The 15,401-nt window shown below is 47.3% G+C and overlaps 1 protein-coding gene across 1 annotated transcript in view; it reads left to right on the top strand.

Moving 5' to 3' along the window:
• Nucleotides 1–5,300, top strand: part of LOC126523531 (uncharacterized) — a 42,903-nt gene extending 37,603 nt beyond the window's left edge. Inside the window, exons 4-5 of the mRNA XM_050172132.3 lie at nucleotides 215–298; nucleotides 4,960–5,300. Coding sequence (XP_050028089.2) covers nucleotides 215–298; nucleotides 4,960–5,090 — 215 coding nt within the window. The 3' untranslated portion in view covers nucleotides 5,091–5,300. The remainder of the gene's footprint in view (nucleotides 1–214; nucleotides 299–4,959) is intronic.
• The last annotated feature ends 10,101 nt before the right edge of the window (nucleotides 5,301–15,401 follow it).

Genomic DNA, 15,401 nt, shown 5'->3' with positions numbered 1-15,401 from the left:
TCAGAATGGGACACACGCCCGCTTGCCTGTGTTCATCGGCAGTATTGAAATTCACACGCCGCTAAATCAAATTAGTATCCTTTGTGTCCCATCGCGCCTCCGCCATCTCAGCTATGGCGGATGTAGTGACACATCCATTAGATAGGTGCGTGAGGTCTTCCGATGCAGTGGTGCGGAGAAAACCTTCGTGAGTGTGCTCTGTTTCAAATTGCAGAAAGCGCTCCCGTTGAAGTCGGTCGCTTCCTCTACACGGACTACAAGGACTGCGCAGTCCTAGAAGTTCCTCACTTCGGAGACCGTAAGTAATGTACATTGGTGCGTGCTTCTGTGTGAAGTGTGTGCCCCGGCCTGTTTCTTTTTATGTGCTTTACGCCCCGCTTGCTCACTGATTGGCACATATTCTGCAGCTTCCAGAGCACTGCCCCAGCCCCACTGCGACATTCGTCGTCATTTCTGTGGAAAATAAACGAGCATCCGTTTTCAGAAGAAAGCAATATCAGAACTTGGTTCAAATTTTAATGCAATAGCGATTATATACTGTATCTTGGAATACTCGTGTATACCGTATTTGACTCTGGCTTGCTTAACATTGGTCACGAAGCATGTAGCCAAAACTTTGGCAAACGCCGCCAGTGACGTTTTACGAAGCGTCAACCACATGGAAACAATCTTAGCCGTATATTGATTGTGTACATAGCTCCTGTCCCACACCGTTGGTCCGTCTACATTCAGACTTCGCGACGATCTCGCTGCAATTCCGGCCGAAACCTTCACCATCAGGTAATGGACCTTTTCAGATTGTCGAAAGCGGCCCTGGCGACAGCCCACTGAGGAGTTCGAATGAAAGCGCGCCATATTCCCTGTCGTCTACTACCGCCATGCGTTTCCATGGTCCTTGTGACCGGACCACCAAGGGCGCTATAACGTAAAGCTATTCCAAAATTTTTCTATTCCAATTCTGCAGTCAGCCTTCCGCGATTGGTCAAAAACTCTTTTTGGGCCACCCCCACTCGGTGTGACAGTCACGCGATGTCACGCAAACCGCGATAGCTCCCCATCTCATATGAAGTGTACGCTCTGATTATGCACGATTGGACTGAAGAAAAATGGCTGTTTCTGATTCGACGCCTTTTCGTCATAACCCCTCCGTTATTGGTCAAACGTTTTCGGGCTGCACCCACTTCACACAACCGCGAAAACTCACCGCGTCAAAGTGACGTGTTAAAGATGCGGTAATATGCCGAACAAAACTGAATTTTTCTCTGAATAGCCGCAAGCCTGCCCCGTTCCGAAAGAAATAAAAGATGGCTGCCGCCGATCGCTCAGGCACTGGCTATTCGCAGCTGCCGAAGAGCATGTGTTTCTTTGCGTACCATAAAACTTTTTGCGTGGCCGTGTAACCTTTTCGAGCACTTTCGGCACGTTTACCACCTCGCTCTGCCAACTCTTCTTTGCCGAGGATCCGTTTTAGCTGCATTCTTAACATTCCGTTCCATGCCGCCGAAATTTTTGACTAGACACCGCAAGCCAACAAGGCGAAAGGGGACCAATCGCTCCTCGTCTCTTATCAGCAAATTAGACAAGACAAGCAGCTCAGTGTAGGCAATGTTGTTCGTTTTTAAAGCAAACAAAATAGACCTCCTATAAAGGAGGAGACCGTTTGATTGGTCTGTTCAGACAACCCTGCGGGTGACCGCCTGATGCTTGCGTCGGCGGTTACGCAAATTTGACGTCAGGAGATTGGAATAAAAACATATTGGAATAGTTTTACGTTATAGGGCCGCAACTCACCGAGTTGATATACTTGTCAAGGAGACGCCGCTATTTTCCAGCGTGTCGCCGCAGCTTGGTACATATCACGTTCGCGCTCGAACTTTATTCTAAATTAAATTAAATTCTGTCTCTTTTTTTGCCAAAACGACCATCTGATTGTGAGGCTCACTGTAGTGGGGGCACTAGAATAATTTTGACTACTGGGAGGCATTTAACGTACATAGAAATATGAGTACAAGAGTGTTTTTGCATATCACCCGCACCGAAATGCGGCCGGGATTGCAACCACCCACCTCCTTCTTCCGCGGCATGCTTATAATGCGGCGAAATGCTTTCCTGAAGATTCTGCAGCATGCGCACTTCCTGCAAGCAACCGACAACAGTGAAAAATAAGTGAAACCTTCGAAAAGAGACAAAAAATTCACAGTTGAGTAGACGCCAGCTGCCCGGCGTAACCTCTGGACAGACGATGCCACGAGGGAGAAACGCGGCATGTTCCTGAAATTCAGGGACCAAAGCTAAAACTTCATGGTAATCCTGGAGACGCTGAGAACAAAAAGGTTGTTGCGCAGTGCGAAATTAAGGCGGAAAATGCTTAGCAATCGCGCGACACATGTGGTTACCGCTGTGCAACGAAAGGAGTTACTCAGCTACATTATCTATTTGAAAAGGAGGACGAGTTCGGCAGATACACATGACCGTAAGTTTTGTCATTTTGGAGGGCACCTCACCAGCCCTTAACCAATATTTCTTCAACACAATTAATGGAAGTTCTACTGCTCATCTACTCCTTGGTTCGCCGCAAAGATTCTTCAAATTGGTTCAATATTACAGGAGATAGGAGCAACTGAAATGTCGCATTTCCAAGATGCCAGGGGGTAAGCTCCACTGCGAAACAACCACTTTCTTTCTTTGCCTCAAATCATATGCGCAAACGGCGCATCTCAGAGCCGAGGGACCGTGTCACGTTCATATTCCAAACCTCACCTCATTATTTTTTATTTGTTTCTTTTTTTTTGTCGGTACGTAAGTAACCTGTACTAGTGACGGTTCTGTGTGTTCTGCATTGGATGATTTTCTGACGTCACGTGCCATACATGGTGAAGTTACAATGTATTTGACGTAGAAGCGTTTATGTGTGTGACCTTGATCCTACTGCAGAAAATGAGGCTTTTAGAAAGGAAGCACGCTCTTTGGTTTGAAATTTCTGCTGTTCTGGTGTGATACAGCAGTTCGACACTTTGCAAACACGATGAGCCATCGCATGATCCACACATCATGCTGGCTTCTTTGCAATATCCAGACCGGGCGCTGAACCGGCCCTTTAAGGCTCAGGAGCATCTCGCTTTTAGCAGTAACGTCTGACGTGAGAATTACAAACCCGAAATAACTTCAGGGCTTTCTCGGCACTGTATACGATGCTCTGGTAGCTCTCTAAGCATGACGCAAGTTACGATGGCTCGTATGCTTAATACACGCTTCTGTCGTGCCGAACACATAGCTACAGAATAGAAAACTCGCTTCTTTACACATTTCTATATAATGCTTATATAAATAACTCAGAAAGGCATTCAAGAACCAGCGCAAGTGATCGTGCCCACGAGCACACGTGTGATGTTTGCGTCATTTCTCGAACACTTACAGCAAGATTAAGAAGCCATTGATCTTCAGTTAACTTTTGTGGAAAGATCTCTTGAAGCACAAAGTGTCTATCCAGGGCTCTAACTGTCATTTCTCGGCACTCGCTTTATTTCAAGGACAATAATTTTGACAGAAACTCTTCCTTGATTGCTGCTTCACGTTGCGATAAATGCTACAGCTATTTTGGGCTTTGATATCTATTATACTTGAGAAGTCGGGACATCTGACCGCCCCGACTGCATCAAGTCCGCACTCTGGATATTTACTCAAAAGTTGGGAATGTCCTGATAAATTCGGAACAGTTGGCGAATTTCAGATTCGAGCCTCTCGTGTTTCCTCTCCTCTTGTAATAAAAAAAAAGAGTCATATGCCTACGATGTCGTGGAGTATTCGAACCGGGTACCACAGCGCAACAGCCCCCACTTTCTGCCCATTAGGCGACAGGCGCATGCTTGGGACGAGAGAATAATAACCTTACCATACTCCTTCCTGCTTGAAGCCTGTGCTTGTCGCACAGCGACGATTTTCTTCGCGCGCGCTAGGGCGCGCCCGTTTTCCCCAATTCTTCCCTATAGCAGCAGCTAGCGCTTTGCGATACTCTGCGACGTTACATGGTCAACAAAATGTTATCTACAATCGTCCATCTGGATGCGGCGCAGAAATAGAGAATATTTAGGGTATTGAAGGTGCCATAAAGATCCAATGTCCACTTTGTTCATTTCATGGTGCTCACTGCTGGCCATTTCCCAGTTTTTCGTGCGAGTGGATACACTTGCGATTATTTTTGTCCTTCTTTTATTTCTTGTTATATATTAAACTTTAAGTAGGCAATCCGAACCTATTGTTGGGTCAACCTGCCCGTCTGTCATCAAGATTTCTCTCAACAGCTGCATGTGCGTTCACTACTGTTTGATACTACGATTCTCGTGTGATACATTCTTCGAATACGCAAATTGTATACACGGCGGGTGAGCTATGCAGTGTCAATGAAGAACAGTGGCAGTGACAGAACAGTTCAGAGACTATTGCCCAAGGCTAGTGGTCTGGAATGACGCAGCCCAGCTTACAAGACCCCACAACATGTTTTTTTTTTTGTTCACTATACAGTGTACCATGACAAGCCATTGGAATTACCAAGAAATTCATGTTTTCTTTTTTTCCTATCAGTACAATGGTTGTGCGAATTCATGTCCGCGTCTATCCGTCAAAGCTAGGGCATTTATGATTTAGTTATTTTATGTTAAATAAATAGGCAACCTTTCGACACACGGGTAAGTGTAGTAGAAGGCATGGCATAAGCACCCAAAATTGCCTTTGCGTTTGCTAGACGCTTCAATATTGCGAAACATAGTTTGTTCCACAGGCTCTCTTAATAGTAAACAAACTTGAAATAACTTACTCGAGAGTATTCGCCTGTTACTCGTGTATGTCACGTGGCCTACTCAACCATTTGTGATGCCCTCTATGCTGTTGCCCGAGCTGTTCTCGAGTCCCGCGAAGTTGAACGAAAACACTGCTGGCATGTTTCTATTTATTTATTTTCAGAATGTACACTTTGGGTCTCAGAAGCCGTGTTGAACTCCATTCCCGCCGGCTGTCTGGAGCAGTACGCCGACGTATGTGGCGAAGGAGCCTCAGTTTACGACATGGATGTATGCAAGGACGCCTACAACTAGGTATAGGTGCCCAGTGGCCGTAGCGACCACGGGCGTGCGCAAAAAGGTGGCTCTTCAATGCACCCATTGCATGAACTTCGCGCACCCGCATCAGCCCTAGTACGATACCCCATACCTCTAGATACAGAAACGTTTGGCTACGTCAATAAACACAGTATAACGGCGATCGCTTACTTGGCTTACTAATTTAGGTTTACCCAGTGATTGATTTACCCCAATATTACACAATAAAAAAAACGATCAGGCTGTTCCTGCTCATGCGTGAATGAGCTTTAAAGAAAGAAATGGTACATTTCCTCTGATAAGGGTGAAATAAAAATGCTTTCGTAGACTTCAACGTGACAGAGAGTCCCAGGCATTTCAGGCGAACGCTGGGAAAACTGCAGCAGCCTCTGAAAAGGCTTTTGAGAACTACTCTACAACGTTCAAAGGCAACTCCGCAATCTGAATGAGCGTTCAGTTTTCCTGTTCTTTGCAGCTTCAGCCATTTGCAAACAAGACATCCGAGACTCCACGCCGTGGCGCTTACTAAGTGATATATACTAATGGTATACAAATACTGGCCTAGTCCACTCATTAATTAACCGATTTGCAACATTCCAATTGAGGTCACTAAATCGTGGCGAATGATTTTGGATTTCGCCTTAAGAGGAAGCTTTAGCTCGGGACCAACTCCGACGCGGCCTATGCAAATACATGTGAAGTGAAGTTTATTCTTCTTTTCAAGGAAATGAGGGGACCGGGACAAAAGGCGGTAAGGCCTGTGGAGGCCCCGGTACCCATGCAGTTAAGGTGCATTAGGGGCGATGTTGGTTGATTAGGTTGTATTAAGGTGGATTGGGAATATTAAGATTGATTAATGTATATGAAGAAGCATTAGGGTGTATTAGGGTGGACTAAGGTGAATTAGGCTTCATTGAGTATTAAGACCGATTAGTCTACCATAATCCTTTTTATGCACATTAATCCACCGAATCCACATTCATCGACCTTAATCCTCCTTCACTCACTTTAATCCACCATAATCCACGAAAGACCTCCTTAATGCAAATTTTTTTTATTGATATGATATAAGGAGATGTTGGCGCGCAATTTAAGGCGCCGGCTACTCCTTATCTCTTGGGTGGTTCCGTCATACATCATTCAGGGTTCACGGTTACATATCAAGTAATCATTTCACACAAGCACCAGGATTTATATAGCAACGTTTTCACAGGCAGACTATGGCAAATGTCTCCACACTGTTACGACTTTGCACCGCTGCACCACTATTACGACTTTGTGGTCCCGTAGCGCTCGTCACCCGTTTCGTGACAGAGCGTTGGTAGCGAAGACTCCGAGCCAGGCGTCGATGAGAATAACAAAAGGGACTTTATACACTATATACAGGTCATTATACAGGACATGAAGGGATCGGCACTGGGGCCGAGAGCTCACAGCAAACGCGACTGTTCCCGCACGGCAACGTCCGGCGAAAACGCGTGACACATCTCGCTCCAGTCGAGAGCGGCACTGGCTCCCGGTGGGTCGGCGGATCCGGTTTTTCAGGCGGCGCGCCTCCGCTTATAAGCCCCCCAAAACCATTGTCACCCAAACGGCCCAATACAAAGCGAGCACTCGACGGTCGTCCGAGAGGTCCAACCAGCGACCGCGCTGGCCACCTGGTTCAAATGTGGCGGGCGCGGTGACCTTCAGGCAAGGGCCGGAGGTCACCTAGTGGGTGTCTACGGCGCCGGGCTGTCTGGCACTTGGCGACACGTCTGAACAAGTTGCTCGCCGATGCTTCTCCCGCAGGACACCGCTGCCTGACGGCTCAGCATCTTGACTTTTCAAGGGAGAATTTGGGCGCTCGAAGGATAATTTTGCATCTTGCAGATTCGGAATCCGGGCTGGTGGTAATGGCACAACAGCATCCCCGCCCTCAGATAAGGCGCCGGGAAGACGAGCTGCCTCCACGTAGCTCGGATGCCAGGCGCGCACGTTCGTCAGGCTCGTCCAAGTTCACGTCCAGTGTCGGGACGCCAGGTAACTTCACGTGCCCAGGTCCCACTCGCCAGGACAGGAGCTCTGCTCACCGCGTTGTCGCCAAGGCACCTCTACCAGCTCCGCTCGGGTCGTTCCTAAGCCCTTGCTTCTCGCCACTGATCCCGGTTGGTCGTTCTGCAGCTTGCAAAACGGACCGGCAAAAGGCAACACCCAACACGAACAAGTGCCCTCTGTCTCCCGTCAAACACCAGACAAGGCTATAATCCAAATCAACCTAACTGAATTACTATCCCCCTTTTTGCTCCCGCTGCAACAAGAGGCAGGTGTACGATCTAGTACACAAGGCTCAAACAACCAGTTTTCAAATTAACAACACACCAAAAGATCAGGAACAACTAATAATCAGCAATAATAATGACAAATAGAATGGTCCCCTTGAAATCACTTGGACCGAAAACATACTACTGAGGAAGCAAATGAGGTCATTCATTTTTCCCGGCGATATTTTCGCGGAATCCGAAGCTGCTTATATTTGCGACCCTGCTTATCCGTGTAGCGGCGGTACAATAAGCCAGATTCCTTGCCAAATGAAACCCTCTTTTTTTTCACTCCCCGTTTGACGCTCTTCCTCAGATCGGCTAGTGAACAGTCTTCCTGTTGCTCGCGAATCAGAGTTTCTCTTTCAACTGCCGCCTGCTCCTGCCAGCTGGCGGAAACCGGAGCGAGTGTGGAGCCCGCGTCGCCTAATTGCGGCGTCGCGTCTATATCGCGGCTAGCACTGCACGCGTCACTCCCACTCACTTCCAGGACACGCTCGCCCAGGCCAGCCTCCGAGCTCTGCCTCTCCCGTGCCTGCTCGCAACTCAAGTTACCTTGATCGGTCCGCGTGCCGCACCGCTGTTCGCTCACCGACGCAAAGTCAAGTTCCCTCGACAGCGGGCGCGCTTTGGATCGCGTGAGGGCCATGTACGCCCCGTCGGCAAAGAACGATTCGCCCTGATCCTTCAGCAGCTGCTCCGAGCTATTTGAGAAGAGGTAGGGAAAGTGCTCCGGGAGGGCGGCTGACACAGCGGCTTCGGTGTTAAGTTTCCCAAACTCTCCTTCAATGATAACCGTTGCGATCGGTAAACAGACACTCTCCTCCTCGGCCACTTGCCGTATCCTAGCACACTCTCCCGTAAAATCACTCGAGGAGACGAAAGACGGGTGGACAACGTCCATAGTTGCTGCAGAGTCCCGAAGTGCTCGGCACTTCTTGCCGTTTACCTTAATTTCCCGCATATATGGCTCCAAGAGTCGTATGTTTTTGTTAGTTTCCCGTATCGTTGCAAACGCAATTTTCTCTGGGCCGCTCGCAGCGATGTGCCCTTGCTTTTTGCAATTGTAGCAAGTTACCGGCTTCCGTTTTTCAAAAGAACGCGTCGTATCATTTCGCTGTTTCGGACCATCGTCATCATACTGAGATGCATTCTGTCCTTCCCTTACAGTTTCTTTGGGAAGGGACTCGTCTTCCCGAAACTCGCGACGCCTGATTTCTTTCCGTTCATCGGGCTCCCCGGAAAACCCATCTCTCCTATCTGCTTTTTCTACGCGCACTGCCTTGCTGTGCAAGCTGCGGCGGGTGTAATACTCTTCCGCTAACTCTGCTGCCTTGTTTAGCTTAACCTCCTTTAGCCTATCTTGCAGCCAGAGCCTGACATCCTCATCAATGTAACGGTAAAACTGCTCCAACGCGATGCATTCGACGATTTTGTCGCGGTCGTCGTAAACCTCTTCGCCCTTCAGCCATTCCACCAGGTCGGCTTTTAGACGAAACGCGAAGTCAACATTCGACTCCCTGCCCTTTTTTGCATACCGGAACCTCTGCCGGAAAGCTTCGGGCGACAATTTGTACTTCCGCAGTAGCGCTTCCTTCACATCACTGTAGCTTTCAAACGCCTCTTTCGATAAGCAAGTTATTACGTCTGATGCCTCCCCAGGAAGCAAGGCTAACAGATTCTGTGCCCAGAGGGATCGCTCAATGCTATTCCGTTCGCACACGTGCTCAAATTTCACAAGGTATTTGGCCATATCCTCCCCGACGACAAAGGGTGGAAGTTGATCGCGTATTCTTGGAACGTTAGAAGTTAGACTAGGCGCCGGCGAGCTATTTCGGGTCTCCAACTCTTTCATTTTAAGCTCGTGCTCGCGACGTTCCCTCTCTCTCCTTTCTTCCTCGCACCGTTCCTTCTCCTTCTTTTCCTCCTCGCGACGTTCCTTTTCTGCCTGCCACTCCCGACGTTCCTTTTCTTTTCTTTCCTCCCTTTCCCGACGTTCATTGATATCCGCCCAGGCCTCTGCGGCTTCCTCAGCCGTTACGTCCCCAGTCCTCATGACCTCAAGGATCGCATTCTTTCTTTTAGTTGAGCCCAACTCAATGCCCAACTCCTCACAAATTTGGAGAAGTTCCTTGACCTTGTACTTCTCCATCGTTCACACTGTCCTCCTGCTGTTTACCCTTTTTGAATATACCTGCCGTACGCTACTATAACACTACTAGTAAGACATATGCAAGTATTTCACACACTGCCCCGTTTACCCCCTCAGCATCCCCTGGTTTTCAAAACACTCTCACTAGGCTTGAAACACACAAGGTTAACACAATGCAACACCAAATCCTTCCCTGAGCTACTATAACCTGTGTCAGAGAAAGTCTGGTGTTTGAGGTAAACTTCAGGCACTCACCGCGCCGAGGTAGCTGATGCCGGTCAATCCCGTAGCTGCCATCCACTGTTACGACTTTGCACCGCTGCACCACTATTACGACTTTGTGGTCCCGTAGCGCTCGTCACCCGTTTCGTGACAGAGCGTTGGTAGCGAAGACTCCGAGCCAGGCGTCGATGAGAATAACAAAAGGGACTTTATACACTATATACAGGTCATTATACAGGACATGAAGGGATCGGCACTGGGGCCGAGAGCTCACAGCAAACGCGACTGTTCCCGCACGGCAACGTCCGGCGAAAACGCGTGACACATCTCGCTCCAGTCGAGAGCGGCACTGGCTCCCGGTGGGTCGGCGGATCCGGTTTTTCAGGCGGCGCGCCTCCGCTATAAGCCCCCCAAAACCATTGTCACCCAAACGGCCCAATACAAAGCGAGCACTCGACGGTCGTCCGAGAGGTCCAACCAGCGACCGCGCTGGCCACCTGGTTCAAATGTGGCGGGCGCGGTGACCTTCAGGCAAGGGCCGGAGGTCACCTAGTGGGTGTCTACGGCGCCGGGCTGTCTGGCACTTGGCGACACGTCTGAACAAGTTGCTCGCCGATGCTTCTCCCGCAGGACACCGCTGCCTGACGGCTCAGCATCTTGACTTTTCAAGGGAGAATGTGGGCGCTCGAAGGATAATTTTGCATCTTGCAGATTCGGAATCCGGGCTGGTGGTAATGGCACAACAACACCTATGTAGTCGAAAGTCTCAAAAGTAGAAACGATACTGTAGCCTAATAACACATTTTCTAGTCAGCGGGTCAGCGGGTACATACAATATACATGGCAAAGAGTCTCCACACTTATTTAGTCGAAAGTCTCAAAAGTACAAACGATACTGTCACCTAATAACACATTGTCTAGTCAGCGGGTGGTATATACATCGTGTAAATATATTAGCACATACAGTAACAACAGAGCAGTCAACATAACATAATTCCCAAACAGATGGATATATAGAGTCACATTGAAATGAACAGAACAATGAAAGCACTAATAACGTCCAGCGATGCCGCTGTCTTCAAAAAAAGTCTTTAGTGCTTTTAAAGCGCTCTTCTGCAAGGCCGTTGTTGGCCAAGGGCCCAAAAGCTTCCTTAAACTGAAAGGTCTGCGGTCTAATTTACTTAGCGCTGATTTAAGTCGGCATCTTGGTGTGTCGTGATGTGGGCAATCTAGAAGGAGGTGATATATATCTTCATCTACAAATCCACAATCACATTCGGGGGTTTCCGCTCGGCCAATTCTGTGTAAGAAATGCTTTGTGTAGGCAGTGCCTAGCCTTAATCGATGAATAAGCGTTTCCATAGTTCTATCTAATGACAATGAAAATTTGAATTCAATAAATGGATCAATATGATATAAGTCAGAGCTCTTAGAATTATGGTCAAACCAAGTGTTTCTAGACATGTTGAAAGACGTTGTCCTTATAATGCAGCGTAATTCATTCTTTGATATTGGTAGCGGAGCCGTATCATCTTTCAGGTGCGCTTGTCGTGCTGCTTCATCGGCTGCTGTGTTGCCAGGAATGTTGCAATGCCCTGGTATCCACTGGAATGCTATTGCATGTTTCGCTTCGCTTGCCTTTGTGAGGTTTTTAAGTGTTTCATATATTATACTGTCGCTGAATGTTTTCCCCTTTGTGCTGCAGAGTGATGTTAGAGCCGCCTGTGAATCGCTGAAAATTACCCATTTTTGCGCTTCTGTTACTGACAATATAAATTTTACCGCACATAGGATTGCGAACACTTCAGCCGTTGTGGACGAAGTCGCACGAGATACCTTAAATGATTCTTGTTTGTTGAGGTGCGGTATAATGAATGATCAAGTTGAAGAGATTGCTGTACTGGAGTCGTCTGTATAGACGTGTGTGTATCCTGAATACCGCCTATATATCTGGTATAGTGCTAGTTGTTGAGCAGCTTGAATGAACATGTCTCTTTTGCTGAATATCCCTTCTACTGACAATTCGATTTTTGGAACTGTAAGCAGCCATGGAGGATATTCGATGTCTGAGTTCCAAAATTCATTTCCTGGCAATATGTGAAGATTTTTTTGAATTTCTATATGAACATAACTTCTATCTCGTTTCATTATGTCTAGAGCCAATTGGTGGTTTTTATGCTGGGTTTGAAGACGGAAATAATGCCGGCATGTTTCTGTAGTTCGCATAACTGGAAATGGTGATTGGCGAGCCTCAGCTATTACAAGAGAACTCGAAGTCGCTCGTGGAACTCCTAGACATAGGCGTAGTCCTCTAGCTAAAAGTCTTTGAACTCTCTCTTCTGACGTGTGGGAAAGTCCGTGTAAGATGGGCGCGGAATATGCAATTTTTTGTCGTATTAATGCATTGTAAACAGTCAGCATGGACGATACTGATCCGCCCCATGATGTGCCTGCAAGTCTGCGAAGTACAGTCACTATGGCATTGACCTCGTTTTCGAGTTTTTTTAAGTGGGGTGCCCAGGATAGCTGCCTATCAAGTATTATGCCAAGAAATCGATGCTGTGTGACAATCATTAGAGGGTGTCCTTCCAGATTAAGAGTGAAATTTTTTAACTGCCTCCGAGTGAAGGGCAATACAGCAGTCTTTGCGTGTGATAGTACCATTCCTCTTTCTCTCAAAAATTGGTTGATGATATTTATGCCGTCTTGCAATGCCATCTGGAGTAGTTGAGCTTTAGACCCAGATGTCCAAATACACACATCATCTGCATACAGTGAAAACTTTAACTGTGATGGCAGTCTTCGCGTTAAATCAGCCATGACGCAGTTAAATAGGAAGGGGCTGAGTACGCTTCCCTGTGGTATTCCCTGTTTGACGATATGTTCAGCACTCTTTCCTTCACCCGTCTGAACAAATATTTTGCGACCTGATAAAAATTCAGAAATCCATCGCAAGGACCTGCCAGACAGACCAAGTTCCAACATGCTTAGCAGAACATGAACGTGAATAACAGTGTCAAATGCCCTCTTGATGTCTAGGAATACTGCTATAGTCATGTTTCCACGTGCACGCTCGTGCTCCACACAGGTTACTCTATCTAATATTGCATCCATTGTGCATCTATGTTTTCTAAAACCTACTAAGTAGTTGGACAACACCTTCGTTTCATTACACCACCATTGAAGTCGCGCGTCAATCATTTTCTCCATTACTTTGCATAAACAACTTGTCAAACTAACGGCGCGGAAGGATTCAAGGCACAAGGGCGTCTTACCAGGTTTTAAAATTGGTATGATTCGAGCGACTTTCCAAGAGTCAGGTACAGTTTCCTCTATCCATAAGTTATTATAGATGTCTAAGAGCGCATTTGTACCTCTCGGTCCGAGGTTTCTTAGCATATTGTACGTAATGCCGTCCGGCCCAGCAGCGGACTTTTGGCGACATGATGCAATTGCACATTTGAGCTCGCTTAATGTGAAAGTGTGATCTAATTGAGGATGTTGGGCCCAGTAGCAAGCAGTAATTTTTCGCTTAGCCAACTCTACTGAAATATCAAATTCTACACATTGGGATGAAAAAGCAGATCTGGAAATAAGCTCACAAAATTCATCTGCAACTATTATTTCACACGTGTCCCGGGCTACAGCGAGAGCACGAAATGGGAAGCTTTGTGTTACAGGTTCGCTTAAAGAACGAATTACTAGAAAAATTCGTGGGACAGCCGTGTGAGGAGACAGCGTGCCGCAGAAAGCGCGCCAGCGCCGTTTGCCTAAGCTTTTCATTCGTCTGCGCATTACATTGTGTATTTTCTGAGCGTTTCTGTATGCTTCTAAACTTCCGCTCCGTCGGTAAGCTCTTTCGGATTGGCGTCGGATGGCTCTTAGGTGTTCATATTCTCCGTCAACTGCAGCATAATCTTTTGGTATTGGGACCTTCTTTGTTCATATGTTCATATTATCCTGCAAAAATTCTGTAAATTTTTCCACTGTTGCATGTTGGTTAATTTGATCCGTTAGGCGGTACCGAAAAGCTTGCCAGTTGGTTAGTCTGCTGTAACGCCTGATATCATAGTGCATGCTAGGGTGGTTAACAAGAATGGGAAAATGATCACTTCCGCGCGTTTCCATATCTGTTGTCCATCCCACACCATTCACTAGATCATGTGAACACAGGGTAACATCTATGCAGCTTGAGTAATTATATCCACGAAGGAATGTTGGCGACCCATCGTTTAAAACAGTCAAGTTGCATTTATCTATGGCGCACTCAATAACATTACCCCGTGCATCACAATGATCACTGCCCCAGATGATGTTGTGTGCGTTGAAGTCGCCACATATAAATACATTAGAATGAGCTATTTTGAATATATCCACTAGCGCTTCTACTGAAATCCGGTTTGAAGGTTGTAGATATAGATTAATCACTGTTATACAGAGCTTGCCAAAGGATACTTTACATGCGATGAATTCCGGGAAGTCTGAATCACTGGACTGAATTTGATAGGATGGTAGGTCCTTTCTGACGCACATGAGCACTCTGCTTACAGCACCTTGACGAGAAGTCTTATATATCACATAACTCGAGAGGCGAAAGTCGTCAGTGATTCCCGCCTCTTGAATGCAAAGTATTGGGAAGTTGTATTGCACAAGCAGTTTACGAAAGTCAGCGCACTTTCTTCGGAGACTGTTGGCATTCCACTGAAATATGGAGACATTTTTGTAGCGGTTATTCATGTAGTGCCTGCCGCAGTTTCGGTCCGGATTGTTGACACAACAGTGCTTCCAGAGGCAACAAGGCTTTTACTTCTGGTAGGTTGTTTGCTTCCGGCAAAGCAGATAGGATTGCCTTAAGAGCTGCGAAAAGCATTGGCAAAATCACTTGTGTCACCGATGCTGTGGTATGTTCGCTATTATCTGGTGTTACTTCTGCAGTAGATGCGTAAGGTCGCTGAGAGAAACGTGTGCGAGTACTCGAGCTTTCTTGTGTATTACTTTCGGCCTGCTGTCGTCTGGGTTTCTGTAGCACTGATGCATAAGACTGGGCGCTGACTGTGATCCTCTTGATTGGTCTCTTGGTTGCACTGTTGGTTGTTCTCTAGAGGAGGGATATCTTGTTGGTGCTCTTGGCTGTGGTGCTTCCGGTGCCCGCTGAGGTGGGTGATCTGGCACTGGATGAACAATCTCCAGGTTTGGTGCGGGTTCATTGCGTCGCGGTTGTCTTCCATGAATTAGTTCATGTCGACGCATTTGTGCCGCTGCTTTTTTCTGTGGGCAGCCTGAGAAGGAGGCGGCATGGTTCCCCGCACAGTTTGCACATTTAGGTTGAAGAAGTGACTTGCACTCCTTGTGGTCATGGTCTTCTGAGCAGATTTTGCATCTACGTGTGCTACGGCAGGTTTTCGCCATGTGCCCAAATCTCTGGCAATTATAGCAGCGAAGTGCGGGTCCTAGGTATTCCTCGACAGGGTGACTGGTGAAACCCAAGTAAATTCTTCCAGGAATAGGGCGGTCGTCTCTGAAAGTCAGGATTACCGTGTGAAGTGGGTATGACTTCACTGCTCCATCTTCTTGGCGGGAATACCTTATCTGTCTGCGTGCCGATATAACTCCTGCGTCTTTCAAGAAGTCTAG

The sequence above is a fragment of the Dermacentor andersoni genome, chromosome 6 (genome assembly GCF_023375885.2).
Source record: "Dermacentor andersoni chromosome 6, qqDerAnde1_hic_scaffold, whole genome shotgun sequence".
Classification (NCBI taxonomy): domain Eukaryota; kingdom Metazoa; phylum Arthropoda; class Arachnida; order Ixodida; family Ixodidae; genus Dermacentor; species Dermacentor andersoni.
Note: the sequence above shows the minus strand (reverse complement) of the source record. Positions and strands in the feature narration are given on the sequence as shown.